Source organism: Trachemys scripta, chromosome 7, assembly GCF_013100865.1.
Source record: "Trachemys scripta elegans isolate TJP31775 chromosome 7, CAS_Tse_1.0, whole genome shotgun sequence".
Lineage (NCBI taxonomy): Eukaryota > Metazoa > Chordata > Testudines > Emydidae > Trachemys > Trachemys scripta.
Window position 1 is genome coordinate 22,266,388 of NC_048304.1, and position 24,288 is coordinate 22,290,675.

At 46.2% G+C, this 24,288-nt stretch overlaps 1 protein-coding gene across 5 annotated transcripts in view; it reads right to left on the minus strand.

Annotated features, from left to right (window-relative positions):
- Window positions 1–24,288, minus strand: part of CHCHD6 (coiled-coil-helix-coiled-coil-helix domain containing 6) — a 171,877-nt gene that overhangs the window by 55,072 nt on the left and 92,517 nt on the right. For 3 of the 5 annotated variants that reach the window (XM_034776373.1, XM_034776371.1, XM_034776372.1), the window contains one exon: window positions 1,481–1,588. The exons of the other annotated variants lie outside the window; for them this stretch is intronic. In XM_034776373.1, coding sequence (XP_034632264.1) covers window positions 1,481–1,588 — 108 coding nt within the window. The remainder of the gene's footprint in view (window positions 1–1,480; window positions 1,589–24,288) is intronic. 5 annotated transcript variants of the gene reach the window in all.

Consider the following 24,288-nt stretch of genomic DNA (forward strand, 5'->3'; position numbering starts at 1 on the left):
TCGATGTAAGAGTGTCTGCACAAGTTAATTGCACTGATTTAACTAAGTCTGTTTTGTCACCTTACTTAGGTAAATCAGTAGAACTTGTATTTAGACAAGGCCTCTGCTTTCACTCAAAAAAGGAGTCTCTTAGTTGTAAAGAAAACCTTAAAAATTTGAAGGAGTGTAACCAATGCAGTAAAGTCTGCCTGAGTTTGTAAATAGCCTAAAACAATAGCTCTGAAAGGGGTGGACTGTCCCATCTATGAGGTGCCCAATAACAATTTAGATGCCAGGTCTGTTAACTATCTCACTAATGCTCAAAGCATGTCATGGATGGAGCAGGAAGATCACACTGCAAGTGTGAAAGCTGATTTTGGTGCTATAAGCAGGTAGCATCTGGGAGGTTCCACCATTTCTCCCACCAGCCCTCAATCTGACCTGTGGAGCTAGGAAGCGCCTAGCTCAGATGTCCGTACGAACCCCATCAAAGGGGAGGCTATCCTGGAGAGCCCAATGGGACACCTAAGCCTGTGCCTGTCTGGCCCCACCATGCTCCCTCAAAAAAGGGGGTTCCTGGACTGCTCTGGTGGTGAACTTAAGGCTAAGCAGTTTCTTTCCTAGTTCCAGTGGCTACTGCTCCTCCCTCTGTTCGAGGCTAGTGCAGCCTCAGGCAGACATCACTGTGCTGCTTCCTCTTGGATCACGTTTTTAATTGTTGTTTTTAAACCTGGGAACTGTGATTGTGACATCACTGCATGACTGAGAGCTATGACCCCAAGCACCCGTTGTACCTATGCCTTCATTATCTGTCCCTGCTCACGGGTGTTTCTGAACCCCCCTGAGAAGGAGCCAAGCCTGAGGAGCCTCATGGAATCCAGCAGAATGTCAATACTTCAGACACCTCCATAATCTCCTGAGAGTGAGATCCCATTTTGGCCTCTGAAGTACCTCCCCTCCCTTGGTTAGCTACAGCCAGTAGGCTCAGACTTCTCTGAGGAAGGTGGCATTCTAGCCTCCCCACTGGGCTGCTGTTGGTAAGACAGGGTGCTCAGCAAAAAGGGGTCTTGTGCAGTGACACATCTGGGGCTCTCTTTGGAAAGGTTTAAGGCTCACTATTTTTAAAAAGGAAAAAAATGTATTCTTTAAAAAAAAAAAAAAAAGAGAGAGACTATGCTGGCTCCAGAGAAGGCTAGGGTCTCAGACCCTGTTTAACATATTGAGTTATAATTCCCACCAGTGTTACTGAAACTGATAGATGGGACTCATCTACAGGGGCTGAGAGAAAGGACAGGCGGCAGGGTTGCAAGGTTAGGGGCTTGAACAATGCCCCAGGAAGAAAAATGAAGCATATCAATATGAAAGGCTAAGTCCATAATCTATGCCCCCATCTGCGTACTGGGCAACGTGTAAGTCAACAGGTGGAAAGAGGAACAGCTGAGACTAGAAATAAAATAACTCATTAGTTTTGCCTCTCTCATCAAACTGGGGGGAAACAAACCTTTGCTTCTCTGCTGTCCAATAGGAAGGAAGGCTGTGTACACATGAAATCCAGGATTTCAGATCCTCCTCTCCCCCTCCCACTGAGTAAGCTAAATCAGGTCTTTGTCTGGAAAAGAAGGGAGAGGTTTTCTTAAATGAAACAAAGGGCATCTTTCTCTCTGCCATCCCTTGAGGTAAGCATGGAGCCAGAGAGATCTTGCTGCATTTCGACGCGCTGAGAGTTACCAATTCCTATCTCTTTCCATGTATTCCCTTTATTTAATAAATGAAATCTCATCAACTTATCCTTCTTCTATTATCACTGCTGACATCAATCTGATAATATTGGCTTGGCGTGGAATCGTGCTATTATATGTTCTCCTGATATTTAATTTAAGAGAAACGTCTGCAGTGGGGTGAATATGTGAAGCAAGCTTTTTATTACTGGCAGCAGTAAGGACGCTGGGAGTGAATTAGACATTCATCTTAGTCAGGACCAATCTAGTGGCTCAGAAGAGGTTTTCTCTTTAACCCTCTCTTGGCTGTTCAGCAGTGGCAGGTAACTGCTGCTCCAGCCAACAGCTGCATTCATCTGTCTTGGAAAATTCATCTCTGCGTGAATATAAACCCAATGAAGAAGTGCAGAGTGCCTGGGAGGTTAAAGCAAGGTTCCTAAAGAATTTCCACCATCAATTCTGGGCTAGTAAAAAAGTGTTTGTCTGACTGTTTGTCAATTAATCAAAGAGTAACACTTCCCCCTCCCCAACACACACACTGAGACAGTCAGCTATTACAGGGATAGATTAAGGCAAGATCCCAGGGGCAGATACAGGAACAAGGCAGAGCAACAGGCCACAGGGAAGTACCCGGCTGATTGCTGGTAGCAAGCTGCCCTTTAGGAGGAAGATCATGGACTCAGGATTGGGAGGTGGAGGGGAGGAGAGCCTTCTCCATCTGGGAGGAAGACATTAAGGCCTTGTCTACACTACGAGAGTAGTTCGATTTTACTTAAATCGAATTTTTGGAATCGATATTGCAAAGTCGAACGTGTGTGTCCACACTAAGGACAGTAATTCGACTTTGTGAGTCCACACTAACGGGGAAAGCGTCGACATTGGAAGCGGTGCACTGAGGGCAGCTATCCCACAGTTCCCGGAGTCCCTGCCGCCCATTGGAATTCTGGGTGGAGCCGCAAATGCCTTCTGGGTAAAAAAAAAAAGGGGCCAGGGTGCTTTTGGGTAACTGTCGTCATCCGTCCATCACTCCCGCCCTCCCTCCCTCCCTCCCTCCCTGAAAGCGCCGGCGGGAAATCATTTCGCGCACTTTTCCAGTCATTGACAGCGCGGACGCCACAGCACTGTGAGCATGGAGCCCGCTGCAACCATCGCTGCAGTTGTGGCCGCTCTCAACGCCTCGCAGCTTATCATACAGGTTGCCCTGAGGCAGATGCAGAAAAGTCAGGCGAGGAGGCTACGTCAACGCGGTGATGGCCTGAAGTCTGAGAGTAGCACAGACCTCTCAGAAAGCAGGGGACCCAGCGCCGAGGACATCACGGTGGCAATGGGTCATGTTGATGCTGTGAAACGGCGATTCTGGGCACGGGAAACAAGCACTGAGTGGTGGGACCGCATAGTGCTGCAGGTCTGGGATGAATCACAGTGGCTGCGAAACTTCCGCATGCGGAAGGGAACTTTCCTTGAACTTTGTGAGTTGCTGTCCCCTGCCCTGAAGCGCAATGACACCCGGATGCGAGCAGCCCTGACTGTCCAGAAGCGAGTGGCCATAGCCCTCTGGAAGCTTGCAACGCCAGACAGCTACCGGTCAGTCGCGAACCAGTTTGGGGTGGGCAAATCTACCGTGGGGGTTGTTGTGATGCAAGTAGCCAAGGCAATCGTTGATGTACTGCTGCCAAAGGTAGTGACCCTGGGAAACTTGGAGGCAATCATAGATGGCTTCGCAGCGATGGGATTCCCAAACTGCGGTGGGGCCATAGATGGAACTCACATCCCTATCCTGGCACCGGAACACCAGGCCAGCCAGTACATTAACAGAAAGGGCTACTTTTCCATGGTGCTGCAAGCACTGGTGGACCACAGGGGACGTTTTACCAACATCTACGTGGGATGGCCGGGCAAGGTTCATGACGCTCGTGTTTTCAGGAACTCTGGTCTGTTTAGACGGCTGCAACAAGGTATTTACTTCCCGGACCACAAAATAACTGTTGGGGATGTGGAGATGCCTATAGTCATCCTCGGGGACCCAGCCTACCCGCTAATGCCCTGGCTCATGAAGCCCTATACAGGTGCCCTGGACACTGAAAAAGAACTCTTCAACTACCGGCTGAGCAGGTGCAGAATGGTGGTGGAGTGTGCTTTTGGACGTCTCAAGGGGAGATGGAGAAGCTTGCTGACTCGCTGTGATCTCAGCGAAACCAATATCCCCATTGTTATAGCAGCTTGCTGTGTGCTCCACAATCTCTGTGAGAGCAAGGGGGAGACCTTTATGGCGGGGTGGGAGGTTGAGGAAAATAGCCTGGCTGCTGATTACTCACAGCCAGACAGCCGGGCGATTAGAAGAGACCAGCGGGAAGCGCTGTGCATCCGGGAGGCTTTGAAAGCAAAGTTCCTGAGTGAGCAGGGTAACCTGTGACTTTAAAGTTTGTGTACAGAGAAGCCGAACCTGCCCCCGTTTCTTTACCCAGTTCATGTTGACTATCCTATCCAGTTACATACCCCCTTCACCCCACTTCCAACACACGTTTCAAAATAAAAATAGTTCTACTTTGTTAAAGCACACCGTTTTCTTTAATACTGTTTTCGCGGGAATTTTTTAAAACTGGGACGCAGACTGTGGTGCGGAGCGGGTGTAGTGTAGTCGCGCGAATGCAGCTTCTAAACTCAAGGACTGACAGGCTCCGCTGCGGTGGGATGGTTGTTTCAACGGAGCCTGTCACCCCTCCTGATAGGGACTGTGTGTATGGGGGGGTCTATGTGACTTTGTGGCAGGGGGAGGACGGTTACAGATCCCCTGCTGTGTGGCTCTGTGATCCTGCCTAAGGACCGCCGCTTAAGATCTCTAACTGCCCTCCCCTGCCACAAAGTCACAGAGCAACCCACCCCCCACCACATAACATGAAAACAACCTCCCAGACTAACCAGGGTAAGTAGTCACTGCATCACTGCACTATGTATGTGCCCTGCTGCTGTGCCTGCCCCCGACTATGTACCCTGCCAAAGGTGACTGTCCTGTCCAATTACCAACCCCCTTTCCCCCCCTCCTCCAAAAGAACATGATGGAAACAGTAGTTAACAGAAACATATTTTTTATTATCAACTACACATGGGACTGGGAAGTGAAACTTGGACGGGGGCTTGTGTCAGGCGGGAAGGAAAGAACTTGTCAAACTTTGGGGAATGAGAGCCTTCTGCTGCTCGAGCTCTCTGCAGGGGTGGAGTGAGAGTTAGCAGGGACTCTGCCGCCTCTCCTTCTGTGCACTTTGGGTGAAGGGAGTATGGGACTTGGTGGCGGGGGAGGGCGGTTAGAGATGGACTGCAGCGGGGCTCTGTCCTCCTGCCTCCGTTCCTGCAGAACATCCACAAGGCGCCGGAGCGTGTCCGTTTGCTCCCTCAGTAGTCCAAGCAGGGTTTGAGTCGCCTGCTGGTCTTCCTGACGCCACCTCTCCTCCCGATCCATGTTGGCTTGGTGCATTCGGGTCAAGTTCTCCCGCCACTGGGTCTGCTGTGCTGCCTGGGCTCTGGAGCAGGCTATAAGCTCTGAGAACATGTCCTCCCGTGTCCTCTTCTTCTTATGCCTAATCCTCCCTAGCCTCTGGGAGTGTGATGACAGGCTAGGTTGTGAGACAGTCGCAGATGGGGCTGTGGGAATGGGAAAAAGGGAGTGAATTCCTCAGAAAGATAAATGTAGTTGTGAACAAAGAACATAGTCTTTCTCTGTGAACAGGACCATGCACAGCACCTATCACATGCGCACTCAGCACAAGGTCGAATTCTCGGCCTTCGCATTCAGTGTCTGGGGTTTTGCAGAGCACATTTGAGAACCGTGTCAGGACAACGGAATTGCTCTTGCACGCAGACATGGTAAGCCGTAGATTCGTGGCAGCTTAAAACTTTAATATTAGCAATGGCCTCATTTCACATTGAAATCAATGTCGGTCCCTGCTGCCAGCAATCCGGCAAGCAGGAAGTCTGCTCCTGTGCCACACCCTCGCGGCTGTCCCCGGGAACGATCCCTTTCGGCTGCCCCTCTCCCGCCTCCACCGCGTGGCTGCAAACCAGCGGTTACAGTTCTGTAAAGGAACGGTAAAGCAGTCCCAACACTAACATTCCCCTACCTCATTCAAAGCAGGTCATCATGAGCGACATCACCCTCATGAGGATCTCTGAGAGCGACAGACAGAGAATGCTCCGGGAAAGCCTCCAAAGACCAGGGCCGTATGCCGCCATGCTGTGCCAAGCAATGATTCCGGAGTACTTGCTAGTCTCGTGGCGCGGCAACGTGTCCTACTACGGAGGACCCAATAAGGCCGCTCTCCCCAAGAACCTAATGCAGCGGATTTCAAATTACCTGCAGGAGAGCTTCCTTGAGATGTCCCAGGAGGATTTCTGCTCCATCCCCGGACATATAGACCGCATCTTACTGTAGCTGCAGTAGCAGGGACTAAACAGTAGAGCGGCTTGGGCAGGACAATCATGCAAAACCGGACATTGCTAGATTTTTTTTCAATAGTTGCACTGCCCATGACTGAACCGTAAAGTTAATCAAACTAATCATGAGAAACCCATTTTTTAAATTGTTAATATTCATGTTCTGTTACAAATAAATGTTTAGATGTTTACAACACTTACTGGATGATCCTTCACCAGATTCTGTGTCCGGGGTAACGGCTGGGGAGGGTTGGTAGGGGATCTCTGTAAGGGTGATGAAGAGATCCTGGCTGTCGGGGAAATCAGCGTTGTGAGCGCTGTCGACTGCCTCGTCCTCCTCATCTCCTTCCTCATCTTCCCCGTCCGCTAACATGTCCGAGGATCCGGCCGTGGACACTATCCCATCCTCAGAGTCCACAGTCAGTGGTGGGGTAGTGGTGGCGGCCGCACCGAGGATGGAATGCAGTGCCTCGTAGAAACGGGATGTCTGGGGATGGGATCCGGAGCGTCCGTTTGCCTCTTTGGTCTTCTGGTAGCCTTGCCTCAGCTCCTTGATTTTCACGCGGCACTGCGTTACATCCCGGCTGTATCCTCTCTCTGCCATGTCGTTAGAGATCTTCTCATAGATCTTTGCATTCCGTCTTTTGGATCGCAGCTCGGAAAGCACGGACTCATCGCCCCACACAGCGATGAGATCCAAGACTTCCCGATCAGTCCATGCTGGGGCCCTCTTTCTATTCTGAGATTGCACTGCCATCAGTGCTAGAGAGCTCTGCATCGTTGCCAGTGCTGCTGAGCTCGCCACGATGTCCAGACAGGAAATGAGATTCAAACTGGCCAGACAGGAAAAGGAATTCAAATTCAAATTTTCCCGGGGCTTTTCCTGTGTGGCAGTTCAGAACATCCGAGCTCTTACTGCTGTCCAGAGCGTCAACAGAGTGGTGCACTGTGGGATAGCTCCTGGAGCTATTAGCGTCGATTTCCATCCACACCTAGCCTAATTCGACATGGCCATGTCGAATTTAGCGCTACTCCCCTCGTCGGGGAGGAGTACAGAAGTCGAATTAAAGAGACCTCTATGTCGAACTAAATACCTTCGCGGTGTGGACGGGTGCAGGGTTAATTCGATGTAACGGCGCTAACTTCGACATAAACGCCTAGTGTAGACCAGGCCTAAGGCTATGTCTACACTACGCAGCTTTTACAGCTGTGCCGCTAAAAAGCACGCAGTGTAGCTTCTGTTTGTCGGCAGGAGAGAGCTCTTCTGCTGATAAAAAAATTCCAACCCCAATGAGCAGCAACAGCTTTGTCGGCAGGAGAGTGCGCCTGCTGACAAAGTGCTGTTCACACCGGTGCTTTTCGTTGGTAAAACTTTTGTCGTTGTGGGTGTGTGTTCTTTTAACACCCTTGAACAACCAAAGTTTTGCCAACCAAGTTCCAGTGTAGACAAAGCCTAAGTATCTGCATGGTGACAGAAGGTTTAACTAAAAGAAGAGTCCATCATGGGGTAGCTCAAGGGTGGTTGTTGCACAAAACTTTGGTAGAGGCAAGTGCCATTTAATCTTAAACTTACCCCTGGGGTTAGTTGCACTGAGAAAACAGGGCTGTAAATGCTGCAGTAACAGAGAATGACAGGAGGATACTCTGTTCTAAAGATTAATGGAAAACATGCTCATTCCTCCTAGTCAGTCAGTCAGAGTCGGGAGACCAGCCCAGTCCATGCCCACATAAACCTCAGTCTTCCCATCACATGCGCATCTCCAGGTCATAGAGTCGGTACCTAATTTTTCTTGAGTTCATGAGCTTTCAGATGCAGGATTTTGGTTCAGGCCCTGTTCTCCACCCTTCTGGGACAGAGTTCCCAACTCTGGAAGTCAGTTGTTTAAATAAAAAGAGTAGACCCGTATATCCCACAACTGTGGCCTTCCCCCACCCAATCTTCTCAAAAAAATCCCTAACCCCTACCAGTATTTGCCACTATTTTGTCCTGCAACTAAAAATACACCAGCAAAGTAAATTTCTAGCCCTATCATTTTAGGACATAGCAGCCCCATAGGCCAGTGCAGGAGAGCAATTGCCTCATGGTTACTATACACCAGGCAAACTAGTTGATTGTTACAGAGGTCCCAGATGTAGTCAAAAGATGCCATAGCAGGTTGCTCTTTTACACTCTGGTGAACTGTATTCAGACTGAACTGTATACTACAGTTACAAATGAGTTTGTGGGGAAGATGGGGTGGGAATCTAAACCTAGACATTTTCATGCATCTACTCAGGAAAAGCCCAGGGCTGAGATATCAGGTGGTGTGGCAGGTCAGGAATGAGGTGCTTTGATAGAGCTGTATGAGGGCTCAGGGCATAGATAGCTCGGGGTGTTGCAGGTCAGGACTGACATACGCTAATGACTTGTAATAGATGATACATCTACACTATGAGCTGGGGTTGTGACTCCTAGCTTGCGTAGACATACTCGTGCTAGCTCTCCCCGAGCAGGTGTTCTAAAAACAGGCATGTAACTGAGGTAGTATGGCAGCGGCGAGCAGCGGCCTGAACTCTATGGACACATGCTTGGCACAGCTTGTCCATGCCACTACTCACTGCTGTCTGTGCTACCTTGGCTACACTACTATTTTTAGGGCGCTATCTTGGAGGGAGCAAGTGCTAGTACATCTACAGCAACTGGGAATCACATGGTGGGATGTTTTTGCATCACGAGGCCTGCTGTGGGTATTTTAGAGTGAGCATGTTGGTGCAATGGTCAGGTACTGTGGATGTTGTGGTATGATATTACACATATACAAAAACCTATAAGTGGCTAGCTGAGCTGGAAAACTGCATTCTCCCTTTGATAGTATTTGGCTGTCACAGACAGCGTCTCTAACATGTCAGGAAAATAACTCTGGAGGAATACATCGAACAGGACAAAGAAAGGTTTCTTCTTTTCTGATTATCGCATCCTTAGCATTTACAGCCAAAAATTAAAACACAACTGAAGCATTTCATTCATAAATAACAAACTCCCCACCACAGAGAAAAGAGCTGTGGAAACTATCTGGGAAGCTGTCAGCTGGTGATCAAGGAGAAGGACTACAGGATACTGCAATATTACAAACCTATGACCTCACTACTTCCTTTGGAATTCCCTCCCCCAGCAGGTCAGTTCAATAACATAGCTAGAATTAAAAAGGGGATAGTCATTTGGTGACTGATTTAGCAGGAATATTGAATGGATGATCTAATAGATCTCTTCCATCTCTGACTTCCATGATCCAATAATATTCTATTACAAATACTAAGATGAGGTACTCAAATCATATATTTCAAGAGCATAACCTCTATGGTCAGGAAGAAAACACTCCTGCCCGTCCTCAAGTATTCAAGAACACTTTTCAACTGATCTGGTTTCACCTTCCTCCAAAGCATCGGGATTGAACACTGCTGTGGATTAGTTACTACGCTGGGCAGAACTAAAGCCCAATCTGCTATGACAAATACTATCTTATGTCAAGTAACAGAACAATGTGGACCAAAATAGAGAGAACCACCCCTGGGACTTCTCATAAGGATAGCGCCATTAGCCTCAGTGTTCTGGATAAATTCCAGCTCAGGTAACTAAATTCTGCCTCCTGGAATTCCCTTTGCGGTTTCCATTGGATACAGTATGCTGCTTTACCTCCTGTCATCATAAACAGTTGTGCAGCACTGCAACTGAACAGCTGCTGCATTCCACCCCAGAGATAGCTGCATTTCAGTGGTGGGTGAAGCGATTGCTATATTCTAGTGGCATGGGAGTACCACTATTGTTAAGGTTGCATTGTGCCACCTGTTTAAAGGTGGACCTTTCGAAGTTCTCTAAAATCAACACGCTTAGTTGGTTTCTTTGAAATTTAGTGTGCCTCAAGAGGGTGCAGAATAGTGTTTAGTGACCAAAAATTGGAGTTATTTGAGCCAAGGGTTCCAGACATATAAGAACCCATAAATAGCCAGTTAAAAAAACAAAAAACAAACAAAACAAAACAAAATGTAGGTGAGGTTTTGGTTTTTGGTACTTTGCACAGCGCTAGAGATCAAACTATTGATGTGATGCAGGTCAAAAAGGTCTCAATCTGTCAAGTTTTACCCAAGTTAGTGTATGGTATCCACCAGAGGTGCCGACTTTTAAGGTGCCGTGGGGTACTCAACCCTCGCCCCCGGCTCTGCCCCAAGCCCCCACTCCCACTCCACCTCTTTCCCCAAGCCCCCACTCCCACTCCTCTTCTTCTCACCCCCTCACCCGAGACCATCTCGTCCTCACTCCTCCCCCCAGCACCTCCTGCCTGCAGTGGAACAGCTGATCTGCAGCAGGTGCTGGGAGGGAGGGGGAGATGCTGATCCATGGGGCCGCCAGCGGACAGGAGGTGCTGGGGGGATGGGAGCTGGCTGCCAGTGGATGATCTCCACCCACCATTTTTTCCCCATGGGTACTTCAGCTTTGGAGCACCCATGGTGTCGGCGCCTATGGTACCCCTAAATGTTTCGGGAATCTGACTTGAAGAAAATGTACACTTATATTGCACATGCACCAGTCCAGAAAAACAGCTAGAGGGGTTTCCATGCCCACCATTTTCTATGGTTTAAACTCGACTCTTGTAAGCGCCTCTCTAAAATCTGCTGTTTGCAATGTTGTTGTAGACATGTTGGTCCCAGGAGATTAGAGACACAAGGTGGGTGAGGTAATATCTTTTATTGGTGAAAGAGACAAGCTCTGTGTAGCTCGAAAGCTTGTCTCTATATTACCTCACCCACCTTGTCTTTCTAAAATCTGAGCAGTTATTCAAAGTGCTTTGAAATTTGATGTGCCTCATGGGGACACAGGATACCATTAGTGAGACAACGGATTTCTGAGTTATAGGCCTCCCAAATACCGCTTTCCTTCTGCTACCTTGTACTATTAAACTCGGGGTATGTCTACACCGCAATCAGACACCCACGGCAGGCATGTGCCAGCTGACTCAGGCTCACGTGTATGTTTAATTGCAGTGTAGATGTTCTGGCTCGGGTTACAGCCCAAGCTCTGGGACCTCCCACCTTGTAGGGTCCTATAGCCCTGGCTACCGATTGAGCCCAGGCATCTACACTGCAATTAAACAGCCCCACAGCTCAAGTCAGCTGGCATGGGTCAGCCGTGGGTTTTTAACTGCAGTGCAGACATACTGCTAGAGGTACTCATGAATGTATGAATTACAGACCTCTTGATAATGATGAGTATCCCTCAATTAACATATCTAAGGATAAGTTAATCACAAGCCTCCATCTAAGACAAAAGGAGTTTTGGACTTAAGGAATGTCTCCACAGCAAAAAAAAAAAAAAAAAAAAAAAAAAAAAAAAAAGACTAGCAATAGAGAGTCTTAGAACCCAGGTCAACTGACTCGGGCTAGAACTAGGAGGCTCACACTGCAGAGGTAAAAATAGCAGTGTAAATGCTTAGGCTGGAGCCCAGGCTCCAAGACCCTTCCCTCTTGTGGGGTTTCAAGCCAGGCTCCAGTCCGAGCCCGAATGTCTACACGGCTATTTTTAATACCCAATAATAATACATAGCCCCTGTACTAAAGAGCTTTAACAACATTAAACTTCACAAATACCCCTTTAAGGCAGGTAGTCTTCCTAGTTCACAAATGATGAACCTCGTTGCTTCAGTTTAACTGACTTGCCCAAAGTCTGAGTTCAAGGCCAGAAACGATCATTTAATTTGACCCCTGTATATCACAGGCCAACACCACCACCCACATACTAAGCCCAACAACTGAAATGAGACCAGAGTATTACAGCCCACAGGATACTAAACTACTATGTGCCACAGGCAGAGAACAGAAGAGACTGAGGTTCACCAATGCCCAAGACCCCTGCAATTGCAGGGAACTCACTGAGAGGTATACAGATAATCCCAGCAAGTGACCCATACCCCAATATGGCAGAGGAAGGCGAAAAACCTCCCAGGTCACTGCCAGTCTGGCCTGGGGGGAAATTCCTTCCTTACCCCACATATGGTGATCAGTTAGACCCTGAGCATGTGAGCAAGAATCAGCTGAATCAGCACGTGAGAAACAGAATGCTTGGTGCCACCTCAGAGCCCTGGCCCACGCCATCCAGTGTCCCATCACCAGCCATGGCCATCTCTGATGCTTCAGACGAAGGAGATCAAGAAAACCCAGAGTACATTGCTGGAGGGCGGGGGGAGGGGAATGACCCTTTCTGACTCCTGCAGGTGACCAGCTGAAGCCCTGAAATATAAGCTTTTAGGAATATAAAACACAAAACCACAAGGGACAAAACTGGGACTAGAACTGACGGTTCCCGACTTCCATACTGTACTTAGCCCAATACCGTATACCATACTACTTCCCGTGCTCAAACTTGTTTTCTTAACCTCACTAAACATAAGCAGTCATTCTCCATTTCACTGATGAGTGCCCCTAGAAAGCTTCAATTTATATCTCAGGCTGTTTTGCTAGACAAAGTCAAAGTAACTTCAATGACCAATATAATGACTGACCAATATAATCTCTACAAGTGTGGCTACTTGTGTTATCTGTTGAATGCCGGTACTCTCAAAACTGCACAAAAAGGAGGATGACATGGCCCCATCCCATTGAACCTGCAAATTAGATAACTATTCGTCTCTACTGGCATTTTGCATAGCAGATGGCAAGTTGTGTGGTATAATAGAAAATACTTTTTCACAAGCAATTCAAATGTATATTTGGACATAGATTCTTGACTAGTGAAGAACGTAGGATATTGACTTTGGAGGAACTCTGCCAGTTTTGAAGCGGAAAGGAAAATTACAGCCTGTTCTTTTCCTTGCCAGGAGATACTGAAGTTAACAGAAGTTGATCTCATGCCTGCAAACACCACACACCATTTCATCCAAAGATGCCAAGCTACTAAGGTTGACAAGCAAAGATGAAGTGTCTAAAGTTAGCAGTAAAATGGCCTTTGGAAGCGAAAGAGGAATGAGTCAGAACCTTGTTGCTGGAAGGAGCTCTCTGAATCAGAAAAGGAGGATGGCTGAGCTCCCACAAGGCAGAAAAGCAATATAGCAAGCAGTAACTGCATCTGAAACAAAACTTAGCCCCTACAGGTGACCCAAACAGGGATTTATTTTTTTTAAATAAGATAAACAACAACACTTAAGAACAGTTAAGACCTCAGATGAGGAATGGAGTATGTGCAGTTCACTGAAAGCATGAATTACCGGCTCTAAGAACACAAAATGTTGGATGGTCAGTGCTACAGCGTCTAGGGTGTAACTGCCTACTGAGAAAATGCCTAATCCATACAGATTTGAAAATTCCAAAAGCAACCCTTATTTACTGTACCTGCAAGATCTGAGGTCTGCAAGAGAGGAGTTTATGATGTTCTCACAAAGCTAGAGATGTTTTCCTTGTAGTGATACCCCCTCCATCATACTTTCAGACTGCAGCCCTTCTGGATGAAAGGTGCTAAGTATTTTAGCAGCTTCCTATAATATTTACTTTACCCACCATCAAAATGCAGGCATTTCTGGGGTGGACATGACAACTAACAGCCACACTAGATACATTATATACACTATATAGTGTATCCAACCGAAGCTGCAGGTGAAATTTACACAGACAGAATTAAGTAATCCGAATTAGAATTCAGGTGAGACACTGGAACTAAACACTTCAGCTTAAAGACCCCATGGCACTTTCTGCAATCTAAGCTTCAGGATGACATGTCATGCATAAGGGGATGCCTTCAGCCCCACAGCCCATCATGCTTACACTATGTTGTGTGATTCACTCACTACTGACTCCACCACCATTCACCCACCCTTTTAAACACTGGAAATGTTGCTGTTGCAGGAGAAACACAAACCCTTGAACTCAGGTCTTGGCAAGCAACACAATCTCAACAACATATTTAAAGAACACAAGAAATTCCAATAGAAAACAATTTAAGTGAACATGTTTTTCAATTCATAGGAAACCATATGCTTTCAAACTGGCACCAAAAGTCTCTCATGCAAGTTAACGTGACCAGCTCCAACTTCAGGGTGCCTGCCTTCAGCTATTAATGATAAACCGAGTCAGCTCCAGTCGATGACAGCTTACTGCTGAAAAATTTTCTCCAAGGAAGAAGTATCCCTATGGACCACTCCGGAGTCAGTAAGGAGGTCTCCCAAGTGCTACATTTTTACCGAATTAGACATGGGCCTGGAGGGCTTGGCAGAAAAGCAGGGTGTGCACCTGTCCCATCATGCAGGAAAGAGACCTCCAGGGATCAACCTCAGGACACAGGGAAGAGGCAGAAGGTGAGGATGAGAAGCGTGAACCAAACTCCAGCAGGCCTAGGCATACTGAAATTAGGCTGAGGGTCTACTGATTGCGAGGTTTCAATGTTAATGGGACTCTATGCAGAAAGCTATTGGATGCACTATGGTTTACATGAAAATCTATTTTAGCTGAAGAACTTTGATCATCCATAAAGTGCTCATTGGAGTATGATGCTATAAAATTATCTCTCGCCCTCTACAAGGAAAAGAAGGGCAGCTTGGACACTGATCTCTGGGGAGACAACTCACTATGTTGGAGGCTTGTGTAGCTATGTCATGACTATCATCTCCTCAGGAGGAAGAGATTCAGGGCACATATTGGAATATAGAATCTCTGACCTTCAGAGCATCAGTATCTCTCCCCTCAATATTCTCCAATATCACGTTCCCTTGTTTCCTATCACCCCATGAGGAGAATTTAACATTCTATAATAAATAGAAGTATCTCACATACAGAGCATATAATTCAGAAGCATGAATAGAATTACTGTTCAAAATAGCAACACTGCCCTTGAAATCAGTTGTTAGTGAATTAATGACCGGATTGTTAGGAGTGTTGCCTCAGCTTTGCCTTGGGCTTCTAATTAGCAAACAAGTCATTAATTCACTGGTTACAAGTGGTTTCTGAGGCATTACTGCTTCTGACATCACAATTTTTTGGAAGGCTTCTCCAGATGACCTGAGCCTCATATCAACCCCTGGCCATCACCATCACCAGCACACAGAAAGGCAGCTGCAAGCATCCAGTGCTGGCCAACTGAGGTCACTAATCAATATGCAGGGCACCTTCCCTGGGAGAGGGAGGAGAAGGCCTAAAAAGTCACTAGTATGGAGTCATGCAGGAAAACTACATCCAGGTGAGTCTCAAACATCCTGAAACTGTTATGTTCTTGCTTCAGCCATGTTGCTTTTCCCACTGCACAATCCCCAAACCAACCATGTAAGTGCTCTGGTTCCATTTTCACTTTTATTCTTGATGAAGAAGTCTGTGTCTTGCCGTAAATTTGAACTGCCAGCCAGCTTTGTTTAACATGTTTTAGACTATGTTACCCATGGTTTTGTTTTAAGGGTGAGGTATATATTATTGCTGCTGAAAGTAATCAGAATCTGCTCTGTTAATGCACTTTATACTATTCACCTATCTTAGGGTTTTATGCTGCCACTCATCACCATAGTACGAGTGCCTTCCATGTGAAATCAATAGCAACAAAAAAGTCCCTAGTGAATTCCACAGAGTCGGTCATTTCTTCCCCTGCTAGTCCAGTCCCAACCCCTCACCCCCACCCCACAGCTACACCATTGCACCTTGATTTTGACCTACAGCAACTGCTGCACTTGTGAGGAGAAACTGTCATTTTCACATTGGTTTTGCAATAGTGACAAATCTGTACAGTTTTTGTACACGCGTTTTCACTCATCATCCCAAATAACGCAAGAAAGTAAGAGGCAATATTGTAAATACAGAACTGGGATATCATTAAATGAACTGGGCCACGGGAGGGATATGCTATTGTTTAGATACAAGCATCTTAGAATGCCAAGAATTGCAGAGAGCACACTTTATCCAAACTGTCATGTCTTCTATCTGGTAACATTTCACTGTGGCAGTAAGTATTTAAGGCTTTAAGAACCACTCTCAGGAAGAGTACAGTGAGCCAACTAGAACATTTATGCAGTTCCATCACAGCCAGTGCAATCATTATAATACCCCACCCTCCCAGGACAGAAGGGACCACGAGAACAGAAAACTTACAAATGGTCTGAGTACAAGACCCTGAAACCAATGTACAGCTAGAAACAGTTTAACAATGGTCCTCCTGAAACAGTATTGAAAATGGATAAGTGCTAGGGTAAATGGGGCAAACTACCTTCAACTCCATTTAAGAAAGGAATTAACTCTTGTTTCTATAAAGACTCGCTCACACTTTCTGAAATGGCATTAAAGCCAGTACTGTCCCATCTATTCTAGCACTTGTACCATTTTACATATCACTTTGGGGAACATATTCCTGAAGGCCAGTTTCAGCAATACGTCAATTTCCCAAATCAGACCAGGTTTGGCGGCACAAGGGGTCAGTGCATTGCACGCCAGGTTGTGATGGAATCCCTTTATATGAAATGCATGTGGAACAGAATCACTGAAGGCAGGGCTGGGAGCAACCAGCATGAATAGCATTAGGAGGGGGAAGAGCCAGATCCTTTTTCTGTGGGGTAAGTCTTGCTCTTACCTCAACATGAAGTGAAGATGAGCTCCAAGGGGTAGCAGGTGTTGTAGCCCTGAAAGTTACTATCTCCCTATTGCTTAGGCCCCTAATTCAACCATGCATGAATCTATTAATCTAATAATAGGAGAAATCCCACAGCCATTTTGCTTGAAGCCCGTAATGTCCCTGCCTCTTCCTCTTGTGCTTCAGTATTTTCCACTTTACGTCTGCTTCAGAATTCTACCCCTGTGTGCAGTCCCCTCAGAGTAGAAATATATGGGGCTAGTTAAAAATTGTCCCATATCAGACTAAGATTTCATAAGCCAACAAAGTAGCACGAAGCATGATCTTTTGAACCTTCCCAAACTCTAAAAAAAAACCAGTCAAAAAAAGCTGGTAGTTCCTTGGGGATTTGCTCATGATTGCCACTTTCAGTGAAGGCCTATTGCTGCTATAAAGTCTGTTATGAAATTTAATAAGATCCTCATTTTCAGGAGATTGAACTCAGAATAATTTGCTGTTCCAAGCTCTCAGTCTGTCCAGAAGCTTTTTACCCCATCTCTGTGCCAAGTCTGTGCAGTTCTCCTTTCCATACAAAGCCCAGGAGGATACTTACCACTTGTCAGTTTCTCTAACATAATCACCTTAAATACTCATGTCCATTAAGTTTAAAGATCCTAGAATCATTAAATGAACTCTTAGATATGAGGTCCCATGTGGAGTAAATCTTGATGGCAGACTTTCCATTGGAAAGTTGCCTTGGTTTCAAAGCTGATCTCTATCAGGATGACAAGATAGGAGCATTCTTTAAATTCTCATTGATAACTGTGCATGGCATATTCAGTCCTCTCAGTGTAGCGAGCTAAGCAATAGGGCTCTTGGTAAGCAGCTTCAGAGAGAGTTCAACAGACCATAAGACGATCTCAGAGGGAAATTATTCAGCTCCAGCACAATTTTATCTCTTAACAACTTCCTAATCCCCCTACCCCACTCTGCAGCTTTACCTTTTAAAGAATGCCATATGCCCACACCCAACCATGCTGATATTTTTTTTAATTTAGAAGCAAAGAATAACAAAAATAAGATAAGGTCAAACTCAACAAAAGAAAATAAATGAAATTAAAAAAACAGCACTTTGAGGATAAATCTTGAGTGCCTGCACTAAGCCGTAACCTCTTCACTGATTTTTCCCCCCCCTTAACAGATTCAGGGGCTGTAATAACATTTAATCCTCAGAAGCTAATCTAAATGTAACACTCAAAAGAAGACAAAGACAACGCAAAAGAAAAAAAAATTTGGCCACTGCCTTTTGGGACGCCTGCTTTATCCCAGGAGCGAGCGCATTAATACAGCTTGGAATGAAATGCCATTTTATTCTCTGTAGCAGGGAGGGGATTAACAAGTTGTCTTCTCTAAACCCAGTCTGAGTCATGGCTCTCTGAGCACTGAGAAAAGGATGTGAAGCAAAGTGAAGGGTGGGGAGCACTGGTCTTTTATGTACATGCTGCTTCTTTTGTGGGTGGTTACTGATGTGCAGAGTTTGCTAAACACAGAAGGAGGGAGGAAAAGTTCTGAGTCTCCAGACTTTAATTCCACTGGTTAACAAAGGGCAAAATAATAATGCAGCAATTATAATAAAATCAGACAGACAGCGTGTCCATGGCAGTGCTCCAAGTCGTCATAGCACGCAAACAACAAGGGCATGTTACTGAAGGTGCTGAAAGAACTGCCCATTTTCCCAGGTCTGTTCACTGGCTTGCTGTTGCTAGGAGGTTCTTTTTGGAAGAGAGATGCAAACTGGATAGAACCCAGGACAGGACAGCGAGCAGAATGCAGGGAGGATGGCCGTGCAATTTCTTGAGATACTTCACAGGAAGGTGGAGTCTAGGTTCAGGTAATGTGGTTAGGAACAAAGACTGTCACACAAGATCAGACCACTAGTGCATCACGTACCGTAGCCTGCCTTCAGCAGTGGCCAATAGCTGGTGCTTCTCTTGCTGACTATGTGGCCTGGGGCAAAGCACTTCATTTCTTTATTTGCCCTCCTGCAAGATGGGGATAATAAGGCTTACCCACCTGCCTCACAGGCACGTTAGTTAAGATCTGTACAGCACTCTGAATATGTGAAGAGCCGTATAAATACTAAGAGAAAGAAAACAGTAGTGCACTTGGATACTTGTGCAAAGCTGCAGCTGTTTAAAAGGGCTGGAGGGTGAAAGAGAGGGATACTCAGATGCCTATAAATGCCACAGAAGCAGTCTCCCTGATTTGTGCTTCTTTGACTTTTGCTGCAGTATGGCCTCTGCAAAGTAGAATTTACTCACTGTAGGGGAAATCCCATTTTCATTCCCCACCCCTCAGTATACTAAAATACAAACTCAAATGTGGTACTTGATAAAAGGTGACAAAATGCAGGACAACGGAGTCTGATTAGGTGTGTGCACACGCAAGGTAGAGAAGGTAAATCCAGTAATCCACCATGACTGATGGGATTGGTGTGTTATGGGCTGAGCGAGAGATTATGGAATGGAGACAGAGCATCCTGCAGAGGGAAGAACTACCCCACTTCCCATTTCTTCTTGTTCTACAGGAGCAGTGGTGGTCAAGTGCACTGTGCATGGGGCTGGGAGTTGGCAGACCTGAGTTTCATCCCTAGCAGAATCTGTGTGACCTTGTTTGTGTCTGAGTTTCTCTATCTATATAATGGGGATAACCAAATTTATTCACCTTGGTAAACTACTTTCAGAATTACAGATGGTCTAGTGCTTCAAGACTAAACAGCATGACTAGTCTTCTCCTTCAGTTGGTTTGTTGCTCACTGAGTTCGGATGGGGGTGGCATCCTGCATTCTTCAGTACTCAACAAACAATGCCTGCTAAAGGAACCTTGTAGCATAAACAAATGTTTGGTCCTACCCAGTAAGTTCAGAATACTGATACATATACCCCCAAAGGAACTTTCTCTCATTCCATCCAAGACATAACTCTGTTCTAGTTTTAGGAATGTAAGCAAATTTGGGCAGGAATTGTGTGTTCATATATTTTTGTACAGCACTTAGTACAATGAGACCCCAATCCTGAATGGGGCCTCTGAGCACTACTGCAACACACACACACACACACACACACACAAAGCTGGTGAGCTGGCAGGGAGAAGCCAGGCGGTCAGTATGATTAACATGTGGCACCATCAATCCCTAGATGGTGTATTCCAACACAGAGCTTAGGGCAGGGGTGGGCAAACTACCCCATGGTGTCACGGGCCCCATGCTGCTCCTGGAAGCGGCCGGCACCATGTCCCTGTGGCCTCTGGGGAAATGGGAAGCAGAGGGCTCCGCGTGCTACCCTCGCCTGCAGGCACCACCGCCCACAGCTCCCATTGGCTGGGAACGGGGAACCTCAGTCAATGGGAGCTTTGGGGAAGGTACCTGCAGGTAAGGGCAGCACGCAGAGCCCTCTAACCCCACCATCCCAGGGGCCACAGGGACGTGGTGCTGGCCGCTTCCAGAAGCGGCGCAGCATGGCAAGGCAGAGCATGGGACGGGGCCAGGGCAGGCAGGGAGCCTGCCTCAGTCCCGCTGCGTGCCACTGCCACCCCGGAGCTGCTCCAGGTAAGCAGCACCGGGCCAGAGCCCACATCCTCTGCCCCAGCCCTACGTTCATGGCCCTGCATGCAATTTCCCCATCCAGATGTGGCCCTCGGGCCAAAAAGTTTGCCCACCCCAATGTAGGGCAAGATTGCTTGTGATTCTCTACAGAGTTTCTCAAAGGCAGCCACATGTGGCCCCAGGAGCTTTTCTTGCAGCCGCAGCCACCTGGGCAGTGGGGGTGGGGGGAGCGCAAAGCAGTGCCTCTCCCCCAAGGCCACCAGAAGGGGTTGGGCCCTCCCCCTCCGGAGCCACAAATGCTGGAGGAGCAGACAGCCAGTGAGTTCCCCACCTTCCCAGGGGTGTGAGGCTCGGGCTTCGAGCATCAACCCTGGGGTGGCAGGTTCCAGTCGTGGGACTTTGGGCTCTGACCCTGGACCACAGCCAAGCAGCGGCGGGTGCCAGCTCTGGGCTCACCTCCCCCCCCCCGCCTTTGTCTCTGGCCCCCGCAGCCTCCTCCGGCTCCGGACTCTGGGCTCACCTCACCCCCCATTGCCCCTGGCCCCAATTGTCTCCCTACCCACCTCCCCATCCAGAGCTTTACTAGCTAACAAGGCTTTTTTCAAAAAGGCAACCAAAACCAAAAACAACAACAAAAGACAAGAATGTGCAAAGCACCTTATTTGTGTTTCTATTCTGTTTAAAGAATTCCGGTAAAGAACAGAGAACTGAACATTATTTTTATTATTGAGTCTACCAAAAAAACCCTACATAAATAAATTATAATGATTTAGACATGTATATGTGCATATTTATTTGTGTTTCCTAAAGTCAAGTATTTTAAGAAAAATTGTCATAGCTGCCACGAGCAAGAGTTGGTGGCCGCACTTAAAGGCCACCAAAAATTTATTGTGAGAACCCCTGCTCTAAGAATCTCCATCCAAAAGAGAGTCCTTGTGGCACCTTAGAGACTAACAAATTTATTTGGGCATAAGCTTTTGTGGGCTAGCTTATGCCCAAATAAATTTATTAGTCTCTAAGGCGCCACAAGGACTCCTCATTGTTTTTGCTCATGCAGACTAACATGGCTACCACTCTGAAACCATTCAAAAGAGGTAGATGATATGAGGAACTCTTTTCCCCCCTCACATTTACCAGCCCTGCATAGCGTACCCTTTCCCAATAATCAAGGCTTCCAGAGCATGGTTCCCAAGCTATTTTTTCAAGACAACAATGTGAACTTCAAAACAGATACCACACTGGAGCCAAAGGAGAGATCTGGTCGGGGGGGGGGGGGGGGGGTGGGGGGGGCTGCCATCTAAGGCTAGGTCTACACTACCCGCCTGAATTGGCGGGTAGAAATCGACCTCTCGGGGATCGATTTATCGTGTCCCGTCGGGATGCAACAATCGATCCCCGAATTGACGTTCTTACTCCACCAGCGGAGGTGGGAGTAAGCGCCGTCGACAGAAAGACGCAGAAGTCGATTTTGCCGCCATCCTCACAGCGGGGTAAGTTGGCTGCGATACGTCGAATTCAGCTACGCTATTCACGTAGCTGAATTTGCGCATCTTAAATCGACTCCCCCCTGTAGTGTAGATGTACCCTCAGTGAACTCAAAGAAAGTATCTTTATTTATAGTGGCCAAGTCTGCTTACTCTTCTAACAGAAAATATTACAAGAAAGGGCAAGTAGGAAATCTGAGACTGGCTGCTCTTAGGGGCACAAAGAGAAGGGGAAGGGACCTCTAAGACCCTAGAACATTCTTGCTAAATCTCAGGAAATCATTATCTTTTGTACTGATCTCAACTGTTTACCATTTCGAGGAATGGCTGCATTACCAGATGGTAACATATGCTGCAGGTCTTCATCTTGCAAAGAACAGGGGTAGTCAAATAAACCTCAAGGGAATCCAACCGACGGCTATCCTAAAAACAGGTTTGACACACAGCCTATAACAACGAATACAGGATATAACCTGGGGTCTTAATCTCCTCTAAGAATTCATTATTTATGTTATATATTATATCCTTGTTATATGTATTCTCACCAACTGGCTACACAATCCTAGAAGGACTCTCGGATAAACTATCTTCTCTCTGCTCCAAGGGGGCTAAAGAAAAGACTGTCAGGTCTTGATTACCACATCTACCATTTTTAAAATTTATTTTAATAACAATTTAAATTTTACTAAGGAGAGTTCTCTGAAAATGTCTGGGATGTATCAGCGCCTTGATTTTATAAAAAGAAGAACAGGAGTACTTGTGGCACCTTAGAGACTAACAAATTTATTAGAGCATAAGCTTTCGTGGACTACAGCCCACTTCGGATATGCATCCGAAGAAGTGGGCTGTAGTCCACGAAAGCTTATGCTCTAATAAATTTGTTAGTCTCTAAGGTGCCACAAGTACTCCTGTTCTTCTTTTTATAAAATCAAGGCGCTGATACATCCCAGACATTTTCAGAGAACTCTCCTTAGTAAAATTTAAATTGTTATTAAAATAAATTTTAAAAATGGTAGATGTGGTAATCAAGACCTGACAGTCTTTTCTTTAGCCCCCTTGGAGCAGAGAGAAGATAGTTTATCCGAGAGTCCTTCTAGGATTGTGTAGCCAGTTGGTGAGAATACATATAACAAGGATATAANCAGCCGTGTTAGTCTGTATCCGCAAAAAGAAGAACAGGAGTACTTGTGGCACCTTAGAGACTAACAAATTTATTAGAGCATAAGCTTTCGTGGACTACAGCCCACTTCGGATATGCATCCGAAGAAGTGGGCTGTAGTCCACGAAAGCTTATGCTCTAATAAATTTGTTAGTCTCTAAGGTGCCACAAGTACTCCTGTTCTTCTTTTTGCGGATACAGACTAACACGGCTGCTACTCTGAAACTTGATTTTATAAGTACACTGCATGTGAGCTTTTGCAACAACCAAACTGTCCAAGCACCAGTATGGAACTATAACAAGTTATGTGATGCTTTGGCAGCCAGTCATAATTAAAAAAAAAAAGAATACAATATAATATGCTGTGCACCCCACTTACATACACCTGTATAATCTATTTATGTAGTTAAATATCATGCAGTCTGGACCTGATCCAACTGGATTGCATATGTTGTTACTCCAGTTTATTGCATGTTGGCCAACTGTTTGTTGTACCAAACGGAGGTACAAATGCTGCTCTTAACAGTATAATTTCTCTGGACTCATGAATAGTAAAGAATTCTCATAAACTTATATTTTTTCCAGGGCCGCCCAGAGGATTCAGGGGGCCTGGGGCAAAGCAATTTTGAGGGCCCCTTCCATAAAAAAAAGTTGCAATACTATAGAATACTATATTCTCGTGGGGGCCCCGGCAGGGCCCGGGGCAAATTGCCCCACTTGCCCGCCGCTCTGGGTGGCCCTGATTTTTTCTAAGACAGCTGTTGGTACATGTGGAACAATGAGTTGGAAAATGCTACTGGCACACAAAAATGGAGGAATTTAGACATGAAATGCACTATAGTGGCAAAAAGAATAGACACAATATTAAAGGACTCCGAGCCAAGATAAAAACCATATTTCAGAAAATACATTTCATCTGTGTCACTATAAACACACATGATCATTAAAACAGATTTTAGTGTTATTTAGGTGTCACCATTTATGTATGTGCATTTTACATTTCTCTTGCCTGGACAATGAAAAAAAAAAAAGTTTCACTTTGCTGGGCTAGTGCATAAGAACAGGAATGTCTGGGTTGCAAACACTGTGCCGGACAGTTTAAATGTAAACCAAAAATACTTTTCATTGCTATTCTAAAAGCCTTGAAAACATTCTAATCCAATTTGTGTTTTCTAGACCCCCATCCTCATCTCCTATTTTTATTTTCAAAGAAATTCTACACTTTGACCCTAAACTTTCTCCCTTAAAGTTAGCACAAAGAGAGAGGGGGAGAGTTTACAACCGTTCAGGTCTCTAAATACTTAATCTGAGGTAATATCACATTTCATTTATGTAAATATCCAGGGGCTATGCACACAGAGTATTATAAA